Source organism: Python bivittatus, unplaced genomic scaffold, assembly GCF_059951505.1.
Source record: "Python bivittatus isolate LINGU-HERP-01145 unplaced genomic scaffold, Pbiv_v1 ctg000330_np1212, whole genome shotgun sequence".
Lineage (NCBI taxonomy): Eukaryota > Metazoa > Chordata > Lepidosauria > Squamata > Pythonidae > Python > Python bivittatus.
This window is the reverse complement of record NW_028277058.1, coordinates 58694149-58718590: the sequence shown is the minus strand read 5'-3', so window position 1 is coordinate 58718590 and position 24442 is coordinate 58694149. Positions and strand designations below refer to the sequence as shown.

At 47.9% G+C, this 24442-nt stretch overlaps 1 protein-coding gene across 2 annotated transcripts in view; it reads left to right on the top strand.

The window, feature by feature from the left end:
- PFKFB3 (6-phosphofructo-2-kinase/fructose-2,6-biphosphatase 3) overlaps positions 1–24442 on the top strand; it is a 60268-nt gene that overhangs the window by 15850 nt on the left and 19976 nt on the right. The window contains exon 1 of one of the 2 annotated variants that reach the window (XM_088141415.1): positions 17575–18107. The exons of the other annotated variant lie outside the window; for it this stretch is intronic. Coding sequence (XP_087997541.1) covers positions 18029–18107 — 79 coding nt within the window. The 5' untranslated portion in view covers positions 17575–18028. Of the gene's footprint in view, positions 1–17574; positions 18108–24442 lie in introns of those variants that run through there. 2 annotated transcript variants of the gene reach the window in all.

Genomic DNA, 24442 nt, shown 5'->3' with positions numbered 1-24442 from the left:
TGTAAACTTTGTGGATGGGAAAAGTGGTGAGTTGGATCTGTTTTCAGAGCAGGAGTGAGAGATGGAACGGCTTGGGTATCCATTTTGCTTGCCCCCCTGCCCCCAAATCATAGGCATGGCAAACTTCCCAGCCCTGAAAGACAAAGCTTTTGAAATGTGGGTGTTCCGTGAACATTACGAAAGGGGATGGCGAAGGATCGCGCTCACCTTCCCCCCAGATTGCCACCATTTCATCAGCCGACGGCAATATCTATGCCTCTATCCAGACAAGGTTATTTTCAGCCAGCCCTCTGGGGCTCGGAATTGGAAAAGGCTCCAGAAACTTTACAAGGCACCAAACAGATCTTTGTTTGGAGGAAGGGAGAGGAATTCTATCAGCCCAGTAGAATTGCAGCATTGCTGGTCTGTTTCCTGGCCCAACTCAACCAACTCTGGGCTTCAGCCCTTGTCTTCCCCAGTGGGGTGTTCTTTAGATCCATCAGATTGTAGCACCCGCTCTCCCCAGCCAGTGCAAGATCAGGATACCTGAACAGTTGGCTTTTCCCTACATTAACCACTGTGCATTTTATTTTATTTATTTATCATATTTATATAGCCACCCATCTCACACAAGGTGACTCTGGGCGGCATACAATAATGAACATCTTCCCAACATCTGAAGGTCTCCTTATTGAATGGTCTTCACCTCCCTTGAGTTGCCAAAGATGGGAGGGTGAGCAAGACCCATTTTCATCAGTGCCAGGGCAGCAGTGATGCTGTCTTGGACAACTCTTAAGCCTATTCCAATTTATCTTGCTCTCATTTCCTCCCTCCTGGTCCCTTTCTTTCTCTCCCAATCTCTCTGTTCTGTCAATGTTTTCTCCTTGTCTTCCTTCCTGCTTAGCCACGCAATGACCCTGAGAATCTCAAAGAACAGCCTGGGTGGATCAGGCCAAGGGCCATCTTACTCCAGCATTTTTGGTTTTCAGAATGGCCAACCAGATGCCTCTGAGGGTCCTATAAGCAGGAACTCCTGCCACTGTTCCTCTTCCATTTCTATTTTTGCAGACATGCTTTCCCCAGTCGTGAGCCTTCAAGCCCTCCTCCTTGAATTATCCAGTCCCTTTTTAAAACTAAATGAGTGAGTGGTCACCACCATGTCCTGTGACCGTGAATTCCATGACATTATGCATCTTTTTGTTCCCTTTCACTTCTGTTTCAAAGGAGCTGTGCTTTTGCAGAGGACAGGCATCCTTGCCTTCTAGATAGACATAGGATTTTTTTAAAAAGAGGTCTGTAGCATTGAATTTGGGAACCATCTTTGATGACGATCTATATCTGGTAGCCCAGTCCTGATGGGACTTAAGATGTGAAATGCCTTGTTTCAAGAGGCCTGCCTGTCTCCATCAATTGAGATGACTTCCCATCTGGAGAGGAATATGAATGTAATTGCCTAGTGACCCATTCGTTTTGGATTTTAACCAAATTTGGTCATTTTGTTTTGTTTCTAGTTTCTTGTTCGCCGCCCAGAGTTGCAATGTTCAAGTTGGGCAGCTGTAGGCATTCTTTAAATCAATTAATCAATCAATCAATCAATCAATCAGTTAAGCTGAGCCACCAAATGGGACAAAAGTTCATCAGTGTCCCGTGGGCTCATCCCCCATTGCAATCACTGTGAAAGAAAAGCGGGATGTGCTGTGGTTGGTTTCTATTTGTAAGACCCTGCGACTTTTCGAAGTGCAGAGGCCGCCCAAATGATTTTGATGTATTAGATACCTCAATGCAAGGGGGCATTCTTTTTCCCCAGGAGAGGGTCTCATTGTAGGTGGTGGGGGCAGTGAGTGAGAAGAAGATGGGGAATCTTAAAAGAGAATATGAGGACCACTTTCCCCTTCAAGGTGCTGATTTTTCATTCATGCCAGAGGCTCTAGTCCAGTGTTTCTCAACCTTGGCAGCTTGAAGATGTCTGGACTTCAACTTGACTGGCTGGGGAATTCTGGGAGTTGAAGTCCAGACATCTTCAAGTTGCCAAGGTTGAGAAACACTGGTTTACACTGAGCAAAACGAATGCTTTGGCAGAAGTCCCAGGCAAGGTACCAACCGAAGGTGCCCTCTGCCTTGGCTGGTAGAGATGCCTCTACGGGTGTAAGAGTTTGCATTAAGCCAAGTGGTTGCACTGAGCCAATCTGTATAAAGAAAAACCTTTGGTTGTTATTTAAGCCAAGAAAAGAGGTTAAAGACCTCTTATCTTCCTTATGCAAAAGGAGAAAATACCAAGAAATGGACATGTCTGGGCGATGGCTAGACTGGATCCCTTATCACTGACATGCTGGTTTTCTGTGCACAGGGAAGCATTTCCTAACGCAGGTGGAGTCAGCAGTGTGAATCTCCACTTACAGGGATTCCAGATCTATTGCAGATAAAAGCCAACGTTGGCCCGTTGACCCCCTCTTGATTTCATCAATGTTTAAAGCTGGCTGCTGACCAGGATTTATCAACTTCTTCAACACCTAAACCAGTGTCCTCCAAACGTGGAAGTTCTTTTCAGTTTCCCAGAAAGGCTGGCTTGACAAGTATTTGGCTTCATCCAAATAGAGAAATTCACCGGAAAATCTCTCTTGAATGAGAATAATCATAATTGCTGGTAGGGACCTTGTGGTCAAATGCAGTCAGATGTTCAGATCCCCAGCAATATACAAGCCAGAACTAGTTAAGGCTGAACTGTTTTCCACCTCCCGCATCTATCAACATCATCCTAAATATAGCCCTGGGGTGTGCAAATTACACATTGCTCCAGTGCGGTCTCTTCATTAGCAAATGTCTTGTCTTCCTTTTTTTAGCTGAGTTTAATTGTGCCAGATATTTTTACGCCAACCTGGTGCTGTAAAAAGTTTGTTGACAGGGTGATTTCCAGCTCTCAGGCAAAAGTTCTTTCCTTATTGCAGCAGAAGTTGTATTTTGTAGGAGTCAAGACACCCATGATTGCTGTTAGTCATCTTTGCAGGAATTGGGTTCCTACACCCTTCCCATCTTGGAAATAAATAACGGAAACTTTTCTTTCTCTGCAATTTCTTTACGATGGTGGAACAGAGGAAAAGATGGAGGGAAGGGGGCAGGTTGAGCCTGTATGAATTCCTCAGCCCACCCCAGAAAGTTCCCTTCCCCAATTTTGCAACAAAAGAGAAGTTGTGGGGGCCTTGGCTTTAAAAAGTCTTGTTTGTAGTTTTTCTCTTGCTGATCTTGACATATTTAGAACATTTACATACCAATTTCCATTTTAGAAAAAAAAAAAATTCAAAGAAGCCTTAGCAAACTGAAATACAGTTCAGTAAATAAATAAGGCAAGCTTGCAGATAAGTACAGTGTTTTTTTTTATACTCTCTGCTCCCAAGAGAACATCAGTGCGTTCTTGTTCTTAATTTATTTTCTGTGCATTAGTGAGTAGTTGTTTCCCTTATAATTGCTAGGATTTCTGCAAATGCTTAAAAACAGGTCACATTTCTCTTCTGCTCTCCTTCCAATCGGTTTGTTGGTTCTGCCTTTTAAATCTTAGCTCTCCTTGTCCTGGACATTTTTCCAGCTTTATGGCTAGTCTTTCTGTTTTGCAGCATGGGGCTATTCAGAAAGCCAGGATGTTTGGCACTTCCCCTGGCCAGTACCGGGCAATTTTATGAAAGAAATCCATCACGGGTGACCTTCATGTCTTATCATTTCATTATCTGCCTCTGAAAGTGAAAGAACATTTGTTTGGTGCCCTCTGAAAGGCCGTGTTCAAGTCAAGCATGCTGGGGCAGCTGGGACCCAGGATCCAGGCCATTGCGTCAAACCCTTTTCAGCTTTTCACTTTCCCATTGGCGTCAGCTGGTTTCTAGGGCTTTGCGAAGCAAAATTTGGCCAGCGGTTCCTCAAAGATTGACCTCCGCTTTGCAAGACATTTTCTAAGCACTTGGGAACCGCTCCATCGTCCAGCCCTTGTAGGAACCTCGGCCAGATGGAGGCCACATTCGGACAATATTGAAAAATAAATTCTGGAGGAGGTTGAACTTCCCCTAAAAGAGCAGGTTTGAAGCTTAGGGATTCTTCTTTGATCCAATGGTGTCAGCATCTTTTTTACCAGTCTCGGCAACTTTGCCCTCAGGATTGATTTTTGCTTGGGGATAACTTAGGTCGAGAATAATCAGGCAGGAATGACCCTCTTTTTAGAACTCTTCCGTGTTGGGATATCACCGTGTTCGTGGAATCTGTCTCTAAATGGAGTTGGGAAGCTTCGGTTTGGATGTGGTAGAACACATATACAAGCTGGCTGGGGAGTTCTGGAAGTTGAAGTCCACTCATCTTAAAGTGGCCAAGTTTGGACAACACTGTGGTAGAACCATCTGAATGGAGCAGCTGAGTAGGCCAGCCCTACTCAGGATCGTCTGCAGCCCTAACGTCTGAACCTGCCACACAGAATGTTCTAAGGACAGCAAAGGTCTCCGTTTCTTAAGGTTCAATTGTGTATTTCGTTCATTACGTGTTTGTTTAATTTGTTTTCTCTGCTCTCAGTTTCCACAGGATATGAGTGGCTTAGAGCAATCACCATAACAGGGCTCGAAACAGAACAAAACCAGAGAATGATTAAGAGCCACCACCAACCTGAGGAGCGCTATTTGGGTGGAATCATACAGATTTGTCCCCAGGTGCTCTCCTGAAAAACCACACTTTCACAACTCTTTGGAAGAGCAAACTAAGAAAGGGGTGGGCTGAATAATTAAAAAAAAAGAAAGAAAACATGAAGAGAATAGGATGATAGAAGGGAAATAATATTTAAGGGCATGGAAGCCAACCACATTAGCCATATTTGATCCATTTTAACTCAGTTCAATTTGATGTTTATCCTGGGTCAAATCAGTTCATTCAGGTGTGCAGGATTTCCCTCAAACTCCAAGTACAAAAAGGGAAAAATTGCACCCCCCTTGCCCAATGGAAGCTTTCTGATCATATAAAATGTTCTCTCTACATGCTGGAAAGCATATTTTAAAAAGGATTGTTTCAAGGGTTGCATTAAATGGTTGGCATGACATGACTGACCTGGGTGGCTTTTGTCTCCATTGACTGACTTGACTGAAAGATTGGTTCAGTTGTCCTTTGGCCAATGTTCAATGTTCAGTGTTGCCAGCAGGGAACCCCATTTCCTGGTCCCCCCCCCAAGGGACCATTTTTCTGGATTCCTAAGGCCACTCCCCCAGGATCTGGTTAACTGTTTTATGCAAACAGAACCTCTGAGTATTTAGAAAGTGTGGGTTGCAGATAATTCATCATAGGCTACAATTCTTCCTTCTTTTTTAAACAAGAGGCTGTATTTCTCTGAAAACAGAGCTTGCTGGGTGCTGGGAAGATTCATCCTGATAGGAAAATGGAAAGGGATCTTTCCTGCTTTTAAACTCTTCTTGTACACCTCTCTTGCCCCTTCTGATCATTCTGGAAGGTCTCTCCATTCCTGGGGGTGAGAAAGCTAGGCTCCTCCATCATGCAATTCTGGATTCAAGCCATGGCTTTTATTCACATGTAAATGCATGCTGCTTTAATTAATCGACTGAAACGTCATGCCTTCAACCAACTGAGCTCCCATATTTAAGCAAGAATGATTTCCTCTTTAACATGCATACAGTAAAATCAGAGGGCAACAAAATGCCTTTAAGATTCATCCCGCATTTAAGCTGGTGGATTTTTTTAAAAAAAGAAATCAATCAAACAGGCGTCGGAGAGACTTCTATTCCACAAAAACATACTCTTCCTGGTGCTTCCTTGTTCGGATACTGTTGACAACCTGCATTCAGCTTTTGAATGTATTTTTTCTCAAGCCTTCCAGCTCCACAACGCTTCCCATGGAAATGGAAATCTGTTCTTTTTCCATATTCTGCTGCCAGCTGATTGAGATACAGAGAGTTCTTTGCAGCTTGATATTTCTTCTTTTTTGAAAGAATCTGGGTTGCCAGCCGGGGTGAAATAGGAGCTCTATGCAGCTGTTGAATCACCCAGTTCTGCCCTTGCGGGCCTCACTCACACAACACGCTTACCCAGCTTCGTTAAAGACCTAATAGCTACAGTTGTGCAACATGTGAAGCTTGTCTTCTATTCATCTTGGTTAGGAGATAGACAGACAGACATAGCCTTAGTGTGTTGCTCATGGCCTGTTCGATTAGTTCAGTGATGGTGAGAAGCTTAAACGGGATAATTCGGTAACCAGACTGAACGTATTGTGTGAAGGTAGAAGGTTCATGACAGAGGCATTGTGGAGTCCTTGAGAAGATGGTAGAAACTGGAAATACTAGAAAGTATTCTATTCCAAGGTGAGAATGCTCTGTGCTTGCACTACCTGAAGAACGATTCTTCTTGCTTCTTCAGTCAGGATTGGGTTCATCACAATGGCACCATCAGTAGTGTTTTAAGGGAGTGTCAAGGACCCTGTTCCCTTGCTTCAGAGTAAGTGAAAGTAATTCCTCTCCCCCATTAAAGACAGCCCTTCTAAGAATCCAGAATCTAAAATTATTTAGCTGAAATCCTTCGTTCCTCTGCCTGGGACTCTCTAGCCTACTTAGGAGATGGGAAGATCTTTGTATGAGTTTGGAAGCAAATTGATCTCATGAGATCCTGCTCCGCTGGTCAAGGTTGAAACGTAACTGGAAGGGGTTCACGCTCGCCTAAAAAAGATAAGCATTTAGAGTTTGGGTCAGTGATAATTGGCTCACAAGCCGGCTGGATCCATACGGCATGCTAGGCAAGGCTAAAATGAGGTTGCGTCTTTTGTGGGTTGGTGTGTGATAGGAATTCAACCATTGCTTAGCGTGCAGTCATGCAGTGTTAATTATATTAAGCCTCCATACTGTTTGGAGGAATTGCACTTTCTGCAAACGCAGGGGTTATGCATGGTTAACGTGAATGTAAGCTCTAGCAAGTGGTGTGAACAGAGCTACAGAGAAGGCTGAGCAGGGGAAAAAAGTGCATCTGGTCATTAACCCAATACGCCCATGTGAAACGTTTAAGGCTGCTGACCCCAACTTGGTGGCCTCCCAGAATTCCCCAGCCCACCTGGGAATTCTGGGAGTTGAAGACAGAGTAGCTAGCTTGAGGCCGTGCTAGGAAGCCCACCCCTGCGCTCCCTTGATGACTCCCTGCCTCAAGCCTGGAGTGACCCTCTCCCTCCAGATTTGCAGCGCAAAGTGAAACTGAATTTCTCTCCCGCTGCAGCATTTACCTTAAATGACACGATTAGCAGACGGACCCGCACTGAGTGATGGAGTCCTGTCAGAAGCTCTGAGTGAGACTCGTCAGGGGAACTTCCCTTCGAGGAAATGAAGAACCCGAACAGCTTGTGGCCTGGGGAAAAATGGGGACAGAAGAACAGGGCTCATCTCTCCGTTGCTGATCCCCTTCCAGAGGGGTCCCAGGCTCCCTCCCCGGGTGCAGTTCGCTCCTCCCAAGCCACGTTTCTCCGCATGGGGGTAACCAAAAGCAGTTTGGCCATGGATGGTGGTGGTTTTGGTCTCCACCCCCACCCCACCCCACCCCACCTTTCATTTACCGTAAACCCGCTTCCATGAGAAAGGTGCTTTTTAAAAAAGAGATTACTTCTAAAAGCTTGTGGTTTCCTGGTTTAAAAACCACTGAAAGTCACCTCAGTGTCCTGATCAGGGTTGTGGCTGAAGGCAGAGATGTTTTGCCCCTTTTCCCCGTTCTGTCTGCGTTCGCACAACACTCTAGACTAGATTCCCGTGAATTAGATGGCTTATGGTTCAGCGTGTTAGGGGAACCCAGTCAGCGCCTTTGGCTGTTGTGTGAATGGGGTTATCGTCATGCGCCACGGAAGGTGGGGTTGGACAGGTGTGAGTCCCACAGGAGTGGCGTGAACACAAATCACACAACCCGTTTCTCAGGCTGCTGCTAACTTTGTAAGGGAAACACTATGGTTTTTTTTTCTTTTTCTTTTGGTTTCTTTTCTTTTCATGAGACTAATAGCAGCTGGGAAGAGATGATGCTTTCTGTTCTGGCTGCGTTTAGAGCTGGGAGCTTTCATGCGAATCTGAAAGTTACCAGTCCCTGAGGCTGTTGAATTTGAATTGAATTTCAGCATTAAAAGGTGGGGAGATGTTTGGAGGCCTGCCAAGAAAACAACACGGATGCGTCCATAAAGTCCGCAGGAGCGAAGTGTGACGGGAAGGAGACTGTTTTTAGATTCTTCTTTAGAATTTGTCAGGCTGACTTTTTGTTTTTCTTTGATGCCTTTATTTATTTAGATTTAAAGGCTGTCCAATTCCAGATGCCTCTGGGCAGCTTATAAGTACGATAAATTAAAAAAAAAAAGAAAGAAATTAAAGAAAGAACGATAACACCAAGGAAGAAAGAACCACATACATCGGAAACATTCATTTCTCTTAAAACACACAGACGCAACTATTGCAAGAATAGAAATGAGAGAATCTAGGTGCAGTTCGTATCCCAATTTTAATAATCGTGCCCCCCATCTCATCAACACTAACAACTTAGTGGCAGAACTCTGGGCCCTGTGGGGAATCCTGAAGCATCGGGGTCTACCCTCTGTCCCAAGGGCTGGCTGGTGAGGGGTCATGATACCAACAGCGTTGCTGGATGAAGGGGAGATGGTGGTCTCTTTCTTCCCCACTTCTTAGCTTAGCTTAGAGGATCTTTGGGGCTGAAAAATGTGGGTTGTGTCCAGAAATCTCCAGGCGCTGATCCTCCAGAAAATCTCCAGGCGCAGATCTTTGAACCCTTAAAATTCTAACTAGCTTAAATCATTGTAGACTTCTGTGGACAGGAAGCAGCTTGTATGTTGACTAATGACTAGGACAATTCAGATTTCACAGTCAGGAAATGTTGCCCCTTTCAGCACTGAGCCTACCTCCTAGGATATACTGTGGGGGAAATCCCTGTGAGCCACTTGGAGGCAAATTACAATGTGATAGCCTAAAACCCGTACCGTATGACTCAGAGGAATCCCATCCATAATGTCTAACCTACTCAGTGCAACCATCCCTTAGAAACGGGTTAGGGTTTCAAAAAGGAGCTCACCAACTCCCTTGGCCACTAGGTCCTCAGTGAAAGCATTCCTGTTGTTGAGAAGCTCCTCCTAAATTTCCTTGAAATCATCCTTCCAGGACCTCATGACCATTATTCCACCTGTTCCCTGGGACGTCAGAGGTTTTAAGAGGTACCACACCCTTTACTAGAAAAGTATACCCTATCCTCTTTCCATCTGTCTTTTCTCAAACTAAACATCCCCGCTTTCCCTGGTCTCATCCTGTAAGAGTTTTCAGTCCCAGGATCAGTTTTGTTGCCCTTCTCTGCCTACTTCTCTGAATCCTCCTTCAAGTGTGGTGTCCAGACCTGCCCTCAAATTGGGACTGACCAACCCGGATCAAACTGGCACTTTCATTTGCCCAAATGTGGAAGGGCTCTTGATACAGTCTGAATCAGCCTTAGCCCTTTTTTGCAGCAATCTTGCGTTACTGACTCATATTCAACCTGTAGCCAGTCTATCTTCCAAGATCGTTTTTTCACATGCTCTGTTAAAGAACTTAATAGAGCTTAAGGGAGAAATTTGTATCTGTTAAATTGAATTAATTCAGCATGGGGGTGGTAAAATGCTGGCTGGCTTTTGGGGGGGGGTTCTATAGGAGCTCCTTCATTGCAACTCTGAAGGCAATCTGGGAGCACCCTGAATTACTTTTGGTGGGTTTAAGAAGAGCTCTGAGTGACTATAGGAACTGAGTCATTCTGCCTTATCTTTGTTATTTATACCCTCCTGCCATTTCCTCTGAGCAGCTGACCGATCGTTTGCGTTCTCATCCTTTTATGCTGAACGTCTCTGAAAAAGCCCTTTGGGTTGTTCTCAGCATCCTTTGCCAGCCTCTGCTCCTTCTCACTAACTTTCTTGACACATCTGTCCAATTCTGTGTTGGCACGCTCAACCCCCTGGGGCTCCATCTCTCGTTTCCTTCTCTTGAAGGATGCTGTGCCACCCACGAAAGGGATTGCACAGGAGATTGTAGAGAAAGGTAAAGAAAGAGCTGGATGGAGCCTTTATGGAGAATGGGAGTGAAAGCTGCTTTGACCACTTGCTCATTAGCGTTAGTGGTTAAGCCACAGGGGCAGTGGAGGACCAAGTGATGATCGGGGAAGGAGGGGGATGGTCTTGCTTTGTGTCGGAACACTGGATTTTAAGTGGCACTTAGAGCCCGTCCCAATATCAGTTTGGATGCTTTATTTTTTGACATGCCATGTAAGATGTGGTCACTAAGCATCAACACCGACTCGATGGTACATAATCATTCAATGAATCATGTAAGATAACACACCTTCGGACATGTAACATTTGTAGGTAATGTAGTGATCTTCTGGGTAGCTCTGGAGCCGAATACATGGCCTGCTCCATCGGTAACCAGAAGTGAGTCTTTGTATGCTAGGGACAAGCTGGGGCTACTGCTGGTCTCTGAGCTAACAACTGAGTCTCTTAGACTTGTGGTCCTGGGAGGTACCAACCTTCATGGGTTTTAGGAGCGGACAAGGGAGTAGCTCCAGATTTCACAGCTGCCATGATGATCACGGGTTTTTCCCAGGTCATCACTAGCCCTGTCTATACGCTAGACATTGTTATGACCTAAGAACAGTTGGTTTGTGATCTGTACACTTTCATTAATCCTGTCTCATGGGCAGATCATTTTCTGGTCATCCTACCTACCTACCTACCTACCTACCTACCTACCTACCTACCTACCTAATGGATCCAACTGGTTTCTAACAGGTGTTTGGGGAATTTCCTAGTGGCCAGGTAAACTTCTTCTGCTCCATCCCTTGCCAAGCTCTGGAATAGGGAATTGATGAGAACGTTGAATGAAGTTTCCTTGGTCCACAGAGGAGCTCCAGGAGATGAAACAGAAGAAGAAATGCTAGAGTGCCAAGGGCACAATATGATGAGCTAACACAACTGAGTGTGAGTACAAGCTCAAAGTGGGGCATATACTGTGGCATAAGGGCAGCAAAGTAAAATTACTTCGCTGCCCTTACCACTTCTGTAAAATGCCACCCAGCTTTACCGCTTCTGCAAAATACCAGCCAGTGGCCTTGTTGAGGGAGCCCAAACCCTTTTATGGAATGATGGATGTGAAGATTTGCCATGAGGCCACTGTGCCCTATTTGTGAAGCACTATAAAGATAAATTGCTCATATTCTCTCAGATTTGGACTTATGATGGACAGAATCCATTAAGCAACATTTTGCAGTATCATCTGGGATTTTCTTGAACCTGCGGCATGTGAAGAAGTGTGCAGGGCTCTCTGTGGTATGAACTCGGCTACATGTGAGCTGGCCCCCTGCTTGAGCTGCCAGGGAAGGAGCAATTCCTTGGATTCAAGGAATAGTTAATGCTTCTTTGAGAGATGGAGTTGTACACCCCATCTGTCTTGAAGGAGGTAGTCATCACTCCTTCTGAAGACCAGTCTTGATCCAGATGTTCTGGACAACTAGTATCTAGGACTCCAACCTTTCTCTTTCCAGAGAAGGTTGCTGAAAGTTGTGGGGTTTATCTGCAGAGGATGTTGGTTGAAATATATCATCAGGACACCTTCCTGTTGAGTTTCAGACTTGGTCACAGAACTGAAAGGGTGTTAGCTGCTTTTGGGGGAAAGAGTGTGGCCTTCTGATGCTGCTGGATATCTCTGTGGTGTTTGATATCATCAATCACTAACTCTCTGGACTCCAAGAGTTGGGGTTCAGAGACATTGTATTACAATGGTCCTGCTCATTCCTGAATGGACATGTTCAGTTGGTAGAAGTAGGGGACAAGGGGTTCAGCCCTTGGCCACTTCAGTATGGGGTGCACCAGGGCTACATCCTCTCCTTGTCTTATGTAGCATCTACCCAAAACTATTAGGGCAAGTTATCTGGTTGATATACAGATGACACCCTGCTCTACATCTCTACTCAGGCTGAGCTGGAATTGATGACCTGACCCTGTGTGTGAAGGCTTTTAAGAGCTGGATGGGACAAACAGACTCATATAAATCCCAATGAGTCTAAGTGGTTGTTTATCCAGAAACCAATATATTTCTATCCTGAGCTCTGAATTCAGGCTATTTCTATCCTTAGCTCTTGACAGGATTGCATTCCCTGGGAAAAAGATGGTCCAGGATTTGGGGATTTTGGACTCATGCCTCCTGCCGGTGGGTGGAGACCTTGGGTGGGGAATCTTTGCCCTGATGCAGTTTGGTGGCCAGGTGCAGCCATTTCTAGCACAGGATGCTCTGGGGACTGTCCCTCCTGCTCTCATCACTCCGCCTTCACCTTGGAGCAGCCTTTGAAGACCGCTTGGAAACCCAGCTGCTCCAAAATGCTGCCGCCTGGCTGCTGATGGTCCAGTCTCCATCTGGCGGGAACTGCATTGACTACCTGTTGGCTTCCAGGTACAATTCAGAGTCCTGGTTATCACCGGTAAAGCCCTGGGCGGTCCTTAGCCCAGTTTTTCTCTTAGCCACCTCCTGTGCAAGGAAACTTCCTATCATGAGTGTACTAGTTAGGAAGTATGTTAGCAATTCCCTCTCCCAGTGATGGTTTGGGGTTCAGTGACACAGAGGCCAGTTTTCCGGCTTTGTTCTGATTCTTTGGGATTCTCTGCCTCTTTAAGTTAAAATGGCTCCCTCCATACCTACATTCTGGAATAGGCAAAGACCATTTTCTGTAGCTGAGGCTTTGCAGGGTAGGAGAGAAGAATGCTGGCTGTTCTATTCTTCTTGGAGGTCAGATCCACCACAGGGATTAAGAAAAAAAAAATGCAAAGCAAGAAAAGGGTAGAGCTTTGATCACACAGTTGAAGTTGCCATCTTGAATTTGTTGACATCTCCCCCATGCCCCTGTTGGTTAGTTGGTGATTGATTGATTGATTGATTGATTGATTGATTGATTGATTGCTAACCAGACATTTTCAGTCCAAAGGCGATTGTGCGGCATCTATAATGTTAGGTGGATGTTTTATGGTTCAATATTCAGGAGACCTTGAAAAGTTTGTACTCTGGCGAGTGCCCCCCAGTCTGATGAAATGGGCCCCCTGTGAATAATATAAAATTATTCAGGCCCCAGGAACTATATTCACATAATTCTAGTTTCAGCCCTCTAAAGATAACTCTGCTTTATTTATTTATTTGTTAGATTTATACCCCAGCAGCTCAAAGTGGCCTATGTCGTGCCTCTTCCTTTTTTTTTTTTTTAATTTCTCTACCACAATAATTCATTGTGGTAAGTTGGGCTGGAAGAGAGTGACTGACCCCAGGTCACCCAGTAGGCCTCCATGGTTGAGGTGGACTCAATCTTGCATCTCCCTGGTCCTGGTCCATACTGATAAATACATGATAAATACACCCCACATTTTGCACAGCAGTGGGCCACGAAGTCTCAAATGGCAGGGCACCCAACATTGTTTTACAATGGATGTTATTCATTCTTTGCAAAGTACACAATGCTGGCTGTTGTTGTCGTTATACCCTGCCCCAAGGAGCATGCTGTTTAAATTTCTACAAAATAAGGGAGGAGAAGACATTTCATCCTGATGCGAGCTTTAAGGACAACATGAATTTTGAAGAGAGATTTTTGCAAAAAGGGGGAGAAATAGGAATGCACCTTCCTTTGGAGCAGAAATAAGCAGAGCACAGACCCAGCTCCTATAGGTGGGTTGGGGAGTCGCTCTTTTTTATTCGCACACTTTCGCCCCCGTGGCATTTGATGAGCCCCTGTTTTGCTGACGCAGCTTGAGTGCAGCAAAATCCAGGGTGGCTTATTTTGAGCTATACTGGGTGAGTCACAGGAGGTCTCTGGACCCCTTGCCAAGGTATGCCCGCTGCTTCCGAGCACTGGCAGCTGAAGGGCACTTCTGCGCATGAGAGGAACGCATGGCTGCGCAGTGATCAGACCAAGAACAGCTTGAACAGCAGTCGCCTCCGGGCTGGGGGGCGGGGGTTGTTTCTGCAACCAGAGATCAGTGACAGGCAGGCCAGAGGAACGTGAGGAACGTGCTGAAGTTACAGAGGGAGCAGCTCATACTTTACACCTTTTCCTTTCTCTTTTGCTGGCCTCTTCCTTCTTAAGGGTTTAATCACTGGAGTATTTTCACCAAGCAAATGCCACCCAGGCTCTCCGAGCTGGTAGACAAACTGGGCTATAGAAGAAATTCCCCGGGAAGGGAGGCGGCAGTCGTCAAAATGCAGGATTTTTAGCAACGTGCTAATAAAAGAGCCCCCACTCCCTTTTTAAAAAAAATTACAGTTTATTTGATTGCTATTTCCAGTCATCATTTGGCTACCCATTTCTCTGGGCATTTAGCAGGATAGATGAAACCTTGATGCCTTTAAAAAAAAAATAACACAGGAAGGAAACATTTGATGGAAATATGGAAATGGTTCCAAGCCATATCCCTTCCTCAGTACTATTATACTTTATTTATTTGCTACATTACATGTCGCAATCCTAGGACTTTAGGTTATCCAAAATCCACAGCTGGGTTTTGTTTTTTTTCTTGAAGGATTGATATGGGTCCTGTTGCTTTTTTATATACTTTATACAGAGGACCATCTGATTTTCCTCACCGCGCCATCAACAGACATGGTGTTTTTCCAAGGAGCAAACTGAGATTGGTCCCTGCTGCCAAGGAACTGGTTTAGCCTGCAGTCAAAGTGGTATATGTTGCAATCCCCCCATCAAGTCAATTGTGCAAAATGAAGTGGCGGTTTAGCAAATTGCTCTTTGGCACATCGTTCTGGTGGAAAACATGGCTTGTTTTCTGATTTTGTGCAAACCTTTGTGTTCTTAGTGGTATCAGAATCTGAGGTGACTATGGAGATTGAAAATTTGTATGTCGGTTTCCAGCATTTTCTATTCCCAGAGACACCAACCATTTTATTTCCCAGAACGCTCCACAGCAGTGTTTCTCAACCTTGGCCACTTGAAGATGGGTGGACTTCAACTCCCAGAAATCCCAGGTGTTGACACTAACCCTGTGCTCTAGCCCATGATCAAAAGGCACAGCTGTCAAAGACAGATGGCTATCAAAGCTCTCTCTCTCTTATATTATGCTAGACCTGCCTTCCTGTCTTCGAGTCAGTTTTGGCTCCTGGCAATTGCCTGGGCAAGTCCCTGCAGTTTTCTTGGCAAGGTTTCAGAAGTGGTTTGCCCTGGCCTCCTCCTTCTTTCCAGGGCTGAGAGAGAGGGACTAGCCCAAGGTCCCCCAGCTGGCTTTGTGCCTAAGGTGGGTCTAGAAATCATGGTCTCCTAGTTTCTAGCCTGGTGCCTTAACCACTACACCAAACTGGCTTCCTATCAAAGGACAGCAAAAGATTGCTTTGGAAAAGCCACCAGCTATGCCAAGGGATTTGCGCATCTTCTCTCGCCCCACCGCGTCTCAAGCACCTTCCCCACTGTGTCCCCCAGCTCAGAAAATGGATTCCGTTTGAAGCGTCTTGAGATCCAAGGTGGACTAACACCTAAGGCATGTGGAATTAGCTCCAGGCATTCCTTGTAAGGTTACATATATTCTGGGATGTCTTTGGCCCCACTGGCCAGAGTGACATCACTTGGATGTTCTTGAAAATTCCCACCCTATGATTTCTCTTGTCTAAAAGTTGCGCCAGGTTTCCTGAAAGCCCTGGGGGCTGCCATTGAACAGCACTGATTACTTTCCAGAGACAGCCTGCATTTCAGTACCCGAAGGATATTTTTTCTCCTCCTTTCCATGCACATTTTTCTTACTGCAGCTGTAACGTTCCAAACAAATTCCTTGGGGTCTTAATTTGCAATGAAACGTATGGCCCTTCTAGTTTCTTACCAAACCTGAAAGGAGAAAAAAATAACCGTTTTCTCCCCCCCCCGCCCCCATTTCTCATGTTTGCCTTTTCAGTTTCTTTGCTATCTTTGTGGAGAATGATGGGTTTTGACTTAATAGAGCAAAAGACTCCTTTTTTTTCTTTATGATCCATCCTAAACAATGGGATCATCATATAGGGAAGTCCCTTTTCCTGAATCCAGTGTGCTTATTTGCTAGAAAATACTAACGTTGGGAGGAAACTATCGCTAGGCTCATAAATGATGCTAAATAGACCCTGTCTATTCATGGCACAAAGTTAGATACTAGCTAGAAGAGCTTTGTCACTGTCTATGCCAGTGTTTCTCAACCTTGGCAACATTAAGATGGGTGGACTTCAACTCCCAGAATTCCCCAGCCAGCACAGCTGGCTGGGGAATTCTGGGAGTTGAAGTCCACCCATCTTAAAGTTGCCAAGGTTGAGAAACACTGGTCTGTGCACTCTCTGCATGTGCACCGTTCTGCTTCTGTAAGTTTTTAGGATGTTTCCTTGTAACTTCCCTATTTCATTAATAGTTACCCCACCAGCATGAACACTCACTAGGTTATAATACAGTTTAATGGATTTTTTTGCATCCATAAATGCGACCAGGACCTGGGGCATCAGCCAGGCGTCAGCCCTTCTATTGAAACTCCTTGATCCGGACAGGTGAACCCTATCAGGAGAAATATTGACTGAATGGCAGAGTTTCTGCTTTGCAGCAGTATCCTGGTTAAACCCTTAGGAATGCTAGATTAAGGGGATCAGGCAGCAGGTGGTGCAAGAACATTTTGCTTGAGATCTGGCGAACAACCGCTGCTACTCTGAGGGGCAAATCCGGAGGAGAGAAAAAGAAATAACGCGATCGGGTGTAATGCAGTTTCCTGGGATCCCCACCGCCTTGGGGTGCAGCTTGAAATATGTCCGGCTGGACACATGAAGAGAATGGATCAAGAGCTGGCTTCTGAGGCTGGCCAGAACAGGGGAGATGATCCGTTCCACACCACCTCTTGGGTTCAAGCCGCCCTGGGAAGTATCGTTCCTGATTTCCCAGTCAAACCAGGGGTGGATTTTTACTATTTTGGAAGTGTGTTTGTCTGGACCTGTAGAGTAGATTCAAAACCTTTGGAGTAGATTGGTTTTAAAGTGGCTTCTGTAATGTTCAGTGACCAGCCGCCTTGCAAAAGGCTTCTGCTCTGGAAACACCGCCCCGTATAAGTTAGACCAGGGTTCCTCAACTTCAGGAACTTTTAAGACTGGGGACTTCAACTCCCAGAATTCCCCAGCCACACTTGTGCTGGGACCCTCCCCTGGGGGTGTGCGGGTGTGTGTGGCTTTGCAGGCCACTCAAAAGCCACGCCGAGCTGTCATTCCCCCCCCAAATTGCGCGTCACCCTCCAGATGCTGAGCCATCCCCATCCCCCCATTGGGGCTGCTCCTGGGGGAGTTTCCAGCTGCGCCCCTCCGGAGAGCAGCAAAGGAGGGCTTGTTTCGGCGCCTCCCGTGCAAGCGGGATGTGTTCGCGCAGCATTCCCGTCCGGGGGCGGGGCGGGGGGCGACGTCGGGCTTATTCCTGCCCCGCGGGCGCGCCTCGGTGCAGCCAGGCGCCGGGCGGGGGCAGCAGCGGGAAGCGAAAGAATTCGGCCGCCCCGCCCAGTGGCCGCGGGGGGGGGCGGGGGGCGGGGCCAGACCCCGTGACGTCACTCCCCTGCCGGCCGGCTCAGAGAAAAAGCTGCGCGGGGCGGCCGCGATTCATTCCTCGCCGCCGAGCCGAGCTGAGCCGAGCCGGTTCCGATCGCGAGCCCAACTGTAGCCAAGGGCGCCCGGGCGCAGCCGAGGACCGGCGCGCCCCTCCCTCTGGGCAAGGCGGTTCTCCAGCTGAGCCTCGGGACTGAAGCCTTCGGGTCTCCTGGGCCCGGGAAGGAACCTCGGAGCCCCGATTTACGCTCGCGTCGGGGGTGCGCCCGTGCGCGCTTCCTCCCGCTCGCCGAGCCCGCTGAGAGCCGTTCGCCGTTCCTAAATCCTCGGAAGCGGAGCGAGCCGCAGGAAGCCCCCCGACCAAGCGCCCCCTTTTGTGTTCGTTCTCCCCCCCCCCGTCCCTCCCGCCCGGCGGCCGCGCATCCGCAACGAAGGTGGAGTCGGAGCGCGGCGACACCTTGCTCGCCAAGATGCCCATGGAGCTGACGCAGAGCCGGATCCAGAAGATTTGGCTGCCGCCTGACAACCACCCGACGCTGCCGCGCAGACGTGAGTAGAGGGCCGGGGGGCGGCCGGGGCTTGCGGCGACGCGCCGGGCTCCGGAGGGCAGCGCGGAGCCGGCGTCGTGCTGGGAAGGGAGAAAGAAGGGAAACCGGGGACGGCGCTGCCGGGAACGAACGTCGCTTCGCGGAAGGGGGAGCGCGCATGGGCGGGCGGCCGCGGCTGGGGCTTTCCAGGAGGGGAGCCGGCCGACCGCCCGACCGGGAGGGAGCCGGGCATCTCGGGTGCGGCGATGCCAGGGGCGGGGCGGGCCGGGCCGATGGAGCAGCTCCGGCGCCGCTGCAGAGGCTCCGGCGGCCGCTTCCCTTCCCTTCCCTTCCCTTCCCTCCCCTTCCTTCCCCCGCGCTTGGCGACACGTTGCCGCGGGAGCGCGGGCGGCCGAGGGGCTGCAGCAGCCCGAAGCGCGCTCCGCTCCTCCCGCGACAGAGACCCGAAGCCGCCGCCCGGGTGCGGTTGGCCCCGTTGCCCGGGCGCCGCAGCCCGCCGAGGCGGGGAGTCCTGGCGGAGCGCGCGCTCCATCGCGGCCGCCGGCGGGCTGGGCTCGCAGGGGCGCGGAGGGGCTGGCGGCGGCGGCGGCGATGCCGGGCGCAGCACGCACCGCATGGCGGAGGGGCGGGCCGCTGCTGCACGCGGGAGGCGGTGTCGGCGGCTGCCCCCGGGTTCCCCAACCGGGCGCCCTCCCGGCCCCTGGGGCCGAAGCGCCGCTGGACCCCGGCTGGAGGCGCGCTTGGGGCGATCGCCCCTTGGGGCTAAAGGGTTTCGGGCTGTGCGAACCGCAGCTCCGGAGCCCCCCTCCTGCCCGGTGGTCTCTCTGTCCCCTGCGGCTGGGGAGCCACGGAGCTGGAGACGTCGCGGGGGAGTCGGGAGCCGCCGGGAGAAGCGCGCTCCGCCTCTCGGGTCGCCGCGTGGGGAAGATGCCTGCAAGAGCGGGGATCTTCCGCGAAGGGCGGGTTGCCCTGCGCGTTGCACCTCCCAGCTTCTGCTCCCCTCCCCAGTTGCTGGTTCTGCGGCCCCTTAACTGCAGTGGGGAAAAACGGTGCAGGTCACACCCGAAGGTCCCCTCGCCCCCTCCGACCCTTCGTGGTTCAGGATGTCGGCTTTTCGGCCCTGTGCCTTTAAGAACCCCTTGCCTGCAGGGAAGGTGAGCCAGGTGGGACCTTGGTCGGAACGTGATAAGGCCCACGTACGTGTTTTCTCGGATCCAGCTGCTGTTAAAGGTACCGGCCGGATCAGATAAACCATAGCAGCTGGCTACAGTTCTGCCCCTCGGAGCACCGGGGAAAGGACACGGATGCTCAGCTGGCTTTGCTGAATTTATCCTACCTTTGCCCCGAACTTTACCTGGGGGGAAGCTGCATTCGCTAATAAGAGAATATATGGCAGCACGTGCTGAGTCCGTGTCAGCCAAAAGTTACAGTTAATGACTGTAATAAAGACTGATTGAGCCATAAGTAGCTGGGCGCAAGGGAAAACAGTTTCTCAGCCAAAAGATGTCACTTCTTGTCACCTTGACATCTCCCAGGTTAGAAGATTGAAATCCTCACCTTCCTGACAAGGTTGCCGGGAGGAGAAATGAGAAAAATCTTGCAGTACTTCAGGTTCTGGAAAATTGCTGTATTATCTGATCTTATGCAGAAATAATAATCAGGTGCATTCTCTTCTTGGATTGGACTGATACATTTTTTTTTAATTCCCTTCCCTTGCCCTGTGCAAGGGTTATTAACTAGTTGTGTAAGTACCTTTTCGGAAGGACCATGATGCTGTGTGAATGTGTATAGCTGCAAATTAAGGCTGATGAAGAGCTGGGTTGCAGCTGTAATTCCAGGAGGTGCCTGTTAAAGCAGGAGCAGGTCATGCCGGATGACTCAGACAAGAAAGTGAAGTTGCAGAGATGGAACCACCTCCCAGAAGTTCCTCGTTCATCCAGTGTGAAAGTCATACTCTTTTGGAACCAAGCAGCCAAACCTTTTCCATTGACTGCATCCGAACAATTGTGTATTTGGTTCCTGTTTTCACACAGTACCTTGAATCGTAACCAGACTAAGTGGGTTGGCTTTGCCCAAACCTGATGTCATCCCAAAAAGTTTTGCCAAGTTTAGTCTGGCCCAGTTGTTGAAAGGCCAGGTTAGGGACAGATCATTGTAGAAAAAATCTATGTGGTCGCTAGGAGTCAACCCTGACTTGATGGCACATAATTAATTAATCAGTCTGGTCCCAAGTACAGTAAATGTCCTGTGAACATGTAAACCCTTCCAATTTTAAAAAAAGTGGAGGTGAGGAGTGAGATGCACCATAGGACAGACTCTAATATACAAATTATTTTAACGCTGCTTTAATTGCATAAAATGAGTTTCTAGGACTTCCCTTTTGCTGTCCTGTCCTAATGTGTTTCTGGGCAGGACAGTACTTGACACTGTGTTAATCCTTGTGTTTTCTCAATCCACTCCTTCCCTTTATTGTCCTTAAAAGCCACCAAGGGAGAGGCAGATGTCACCAGTCAAAGTTCTGTCCGGCCGCATGTCTTGGACGGCCTCCCATGGGGGGGGCAGGAATCCCTTGCTGGAATGAGGCCAACCCTTGATGGGGGCAGCTTCTGGGTAGACTCTCATTTAACCTGGGATAGCCTTAGATGGGGCAGGAAAAAGTCCCTCTCAAATCCTCCCCAAGCATCACCCATCTCTTGAAAGTCTTTCTGAACTGGCTCAGGGAGGAAGGAGAAATAATGGGCCTTAAATTCTCCTTTGTTCTCTTCCTCCTCCTCCTCCTCCCTGAATTATTTGTAAAAAGATTGGTGAAACCAAGATGCCAGGGGACTCCCTGGGGACTTTTCTCCTACCATGGTTGGAGAAAACTGAGTTTCCCAGCCTTTTGTCATTCGTCAAAAACTTTAAAAGAGGAATAAATTCCAGAAGTCTGGGCTCTTCTACCTATGTTGTCTTGCATCTATAGATTGCTAATAGATTGCTGATTTGTAAGTCATCGGCGCTGTAGTTGCACTCATTACGCACACAGTGGTTTACTGAACAAACCACAGTTTATTGGGTTCAGAAACATGCAGGAAAGCCAAATCAACCCTCCCTGAGAGGTCCAGCTTCTTCGTAAAACCCTCTGAAGTTTAAAGCAGTTGCTTTTTTAAAAAAATGGCTTGATTTCTTTTGACCGTTTGTTTCACAGTCAGCTCATTCTGGTAAAATAAACACATTTGCTTGGTCTCCGCTTAGGGTGTTGTATGAACACAGCCCGCACCAGTGCTTCCCAAACTCTTTCCTTCATTGCCCAAAACTCAGGGGGGAAGGAGGGTGCGGGTGGGTGGGTGTGCGCGAGCAAGGGCATTTTCTAATTAAACAGTCTTTCATCAGATTAGCAGGCATTCAGAGCCACCACAAAAGCAACTTAAAAATTCTGATGCTACTCAGAAGCGCGATACGCTTGTCGGCGTGCAAAAGCTGTCCTTTTTCTCTAGAGGTTTCTGTTAATCCATAGTCTCGGTTTGGGAGCCACTGCCACCAATACTTCTACCTTGCCCCCAGATTGGGGCTTTTTCAGACACTTAGCCCTGTGGCTTAATTGCAGAGGAAATGCTTTCTTTTGTGTCGGGATCACCCCTTCTGGATTCTCCCCAGTGCCCCTTTGTGCATTTCAGTCCTCTGTTTGATTCTTCTTCGCCACCAAGTTAATTCCACTCAGCTTTGCAGGAACGCACATCTCCTGCTTTAAATAAAAGGGAAGGGCTGCGCATAGCTGGCTGGGATGCAGGCTGGGGCTCTGTGTGTGTTCCGTGCACCTCCGATGCAAATAGCATGAAAATCCCACAGCCAGGCGGTGCGTTGCTTCTCTTTCCAAGCGCCCTGCGGCAGGCTCCCTGGTCCTGGACGCCTTTTGAGCCGGGAGTGAGCGTGTTTGCACGCCACCTAACACACTGACTCCTCCTCCTGGGAAGAGGTGGGCCGGCTGCAAAGTGATGCTTTAGCCAGGATTCCCAAGGACGATCCATTCGTTTTCTGCCAAACTGCACGTCCTCCACGTAAGATCTCCGGAGCTACGTTAGGGCTGGCTGAGGATGGAGTGAGAGAGAAGCGGTAGCTGTGCTTCGCTGCCCACAGGGGCATGTGAAAGCTTTGCACGGAGCGCTTTGAGAGAATGCATGTCCCACCTATCTTTTTAAGCCTGAGTTGCGTGATTGCAGTAACATTCTTCAAATATATTCTTTAAAGCCTTCGGGTTGCTCAAATATTGATATTTTCTCTATCTCCTTTGCAGGGATGTGAGCTTTTATGCTGTTTGATCCACTCCATTAGCCTCTGCCCGTTAAAAGCATCTACATCTTGATGAACTTCATAATCTAGGAGGGGGAAAAAGATACGTTTTACATAGAAGCTTTTAAAAATCACATTTGATGCAGAGAGACCCGAGTTTCTTTGAAACCAGTGGATTGGATCCTTTCAGATTTTTCTTCGTAGCCAAATGAAACTACCTGTTTGCTTAGCACGTCTGCTGGTTTGTAAAATAGCTGCATTTTGGAAAGAATAAAAACCCAGACAGTTTAAAGCACGCACATATTCAGAATTTATCCAAATTCCAGCCAAATCCCCCCTGGCTAGAACTGGTTTCCTGCTGAAAGGGGATGAGCTTTTGATTCTGCGTTCCAGCTCTGAGACTGGCACTAAATGCGCATAATAAACTCTCTTGAAATATTTAAAATGCCAGGGAGAAAATCTTGATCTAAATATCCCCTGACAATTTATTCACTAATCCTTAGTAGTGTCGTCCTTGATCACCACGTAGTAAACAGGGTTCCGCTCCATGCACCTTTTACATTATTTGTTATCCCAATTCAACAATATTTATAAGGTTAATTCAAGTATAGCAGATATCATTCCTGGTCTTTTCAAGCTTTAGATGTGGCAATATGAGGAATACTCGCTCCGTTGCTCCTTTTTACGCTGTTTCTTGCTATAGGCCAAGTTTGCTAGCTCTGCGACTAAATTCACCACAAGCCATGAAACGTGGTTTATAAAGCACATTATGGCTTAGCGTGATGCACAGAAGATGCAGTCACATGTGCCTGGCTTCGCCATTGCTATATCAATGCATGAGAACAATGGATCTGCACGACCGTCTTGGTGCACGTAGAGAAACAGGAGCCGAAATAGCAGATCTTTCAGAATTGATGGCTGGCTGAACAGAGGCATTTTGATGGGATGGCAAAGTAAACCGCAGATTGGAAGGCAACTCTGGGTTTAGCAAAGCCATTAATTCAGATTTATGAGACAGTAAGTGTAGGCTTAACAGAGTCGAGGGAAGATTTAATTGTAAGTTACCATTTTTTTTCTTTACCTAAAGGTTTTTTAAACATCTGTCGTTGTTCTAAAAGATTGGTTTTTAAGTCCGGCAGCCTAGAGAAAGGTGGATCGCTCTGTTGCACAGCCCTGGGGTACTTAAGTCTAAGCCACATGGGCTGCTGGCTTATTGCAGTAGCCATCCTGGCTGAGCTTGATGAGATTTGTAGTCGGGTGCATCTGGAATGCGTCGTGCCGAGGAAAGATCGTTTTAGGAGAGCTGCCGTGACATCGTGGTGCTGAAGCATAGAGAGAACATACTGTCTTGTGGGATGGGCTGACAAGACGCCCAGCCAGGTTTCATTTCTGGTGCGTGTTTATCACCCAGGCGCAATCTGGTTTGCTGGCGATGTGTTCAAGAGGGGTGAAGGAAGGATGCGGGCTGCCAACTCCCTCGATCAAGGCTCTCGGGCTGCAAGAGGAGTATTTTGCATAACAGCCTGATTCGACTAGTGGGCCCGTTTGATCTGGAGAGAGGAGGAGGCAAAAGTGGGGTGCCGAAGCTTTTGTCCGGCTGAACAGCAGCCGACCTGAGAACGAGAACGGATGAAGCTGTGAACCTCCTTAGCAAGATGGCACGGATGGCAGGAGAAGGATTTGCCCAGAAAAGGAAGACGCTTTCGCTGATATTTTCGAGTTCTGTGATCTCGCAGACCATGAGGTCTGGCAGGTCGCTGAGAACAGTTGGCGTGCTGAATTTGAACCTGGTTGGGGCCATATTTAAATGTTTCAGCTGAGTGGCGTGTCAGTTAAGCTTTTATTAAGCAAGTGTAAATATTTCTGTTTGGGTGGGATAGCTTGGTGACAGCTGCATCATTTTCTGCCCTTGTTACGGGATGCCAGACTAAGTGTCTGTTTTCTCTGGGACGTAACCTCCTCTGTTCAGAAGTCAGCCCATTTTGCAAACTTGAGGTATTACATGCCGAACGAGTTTTGTTTCATCTGGACTTCATTGGTAATCCACTCCTTGTGTTTTTCAAAGTG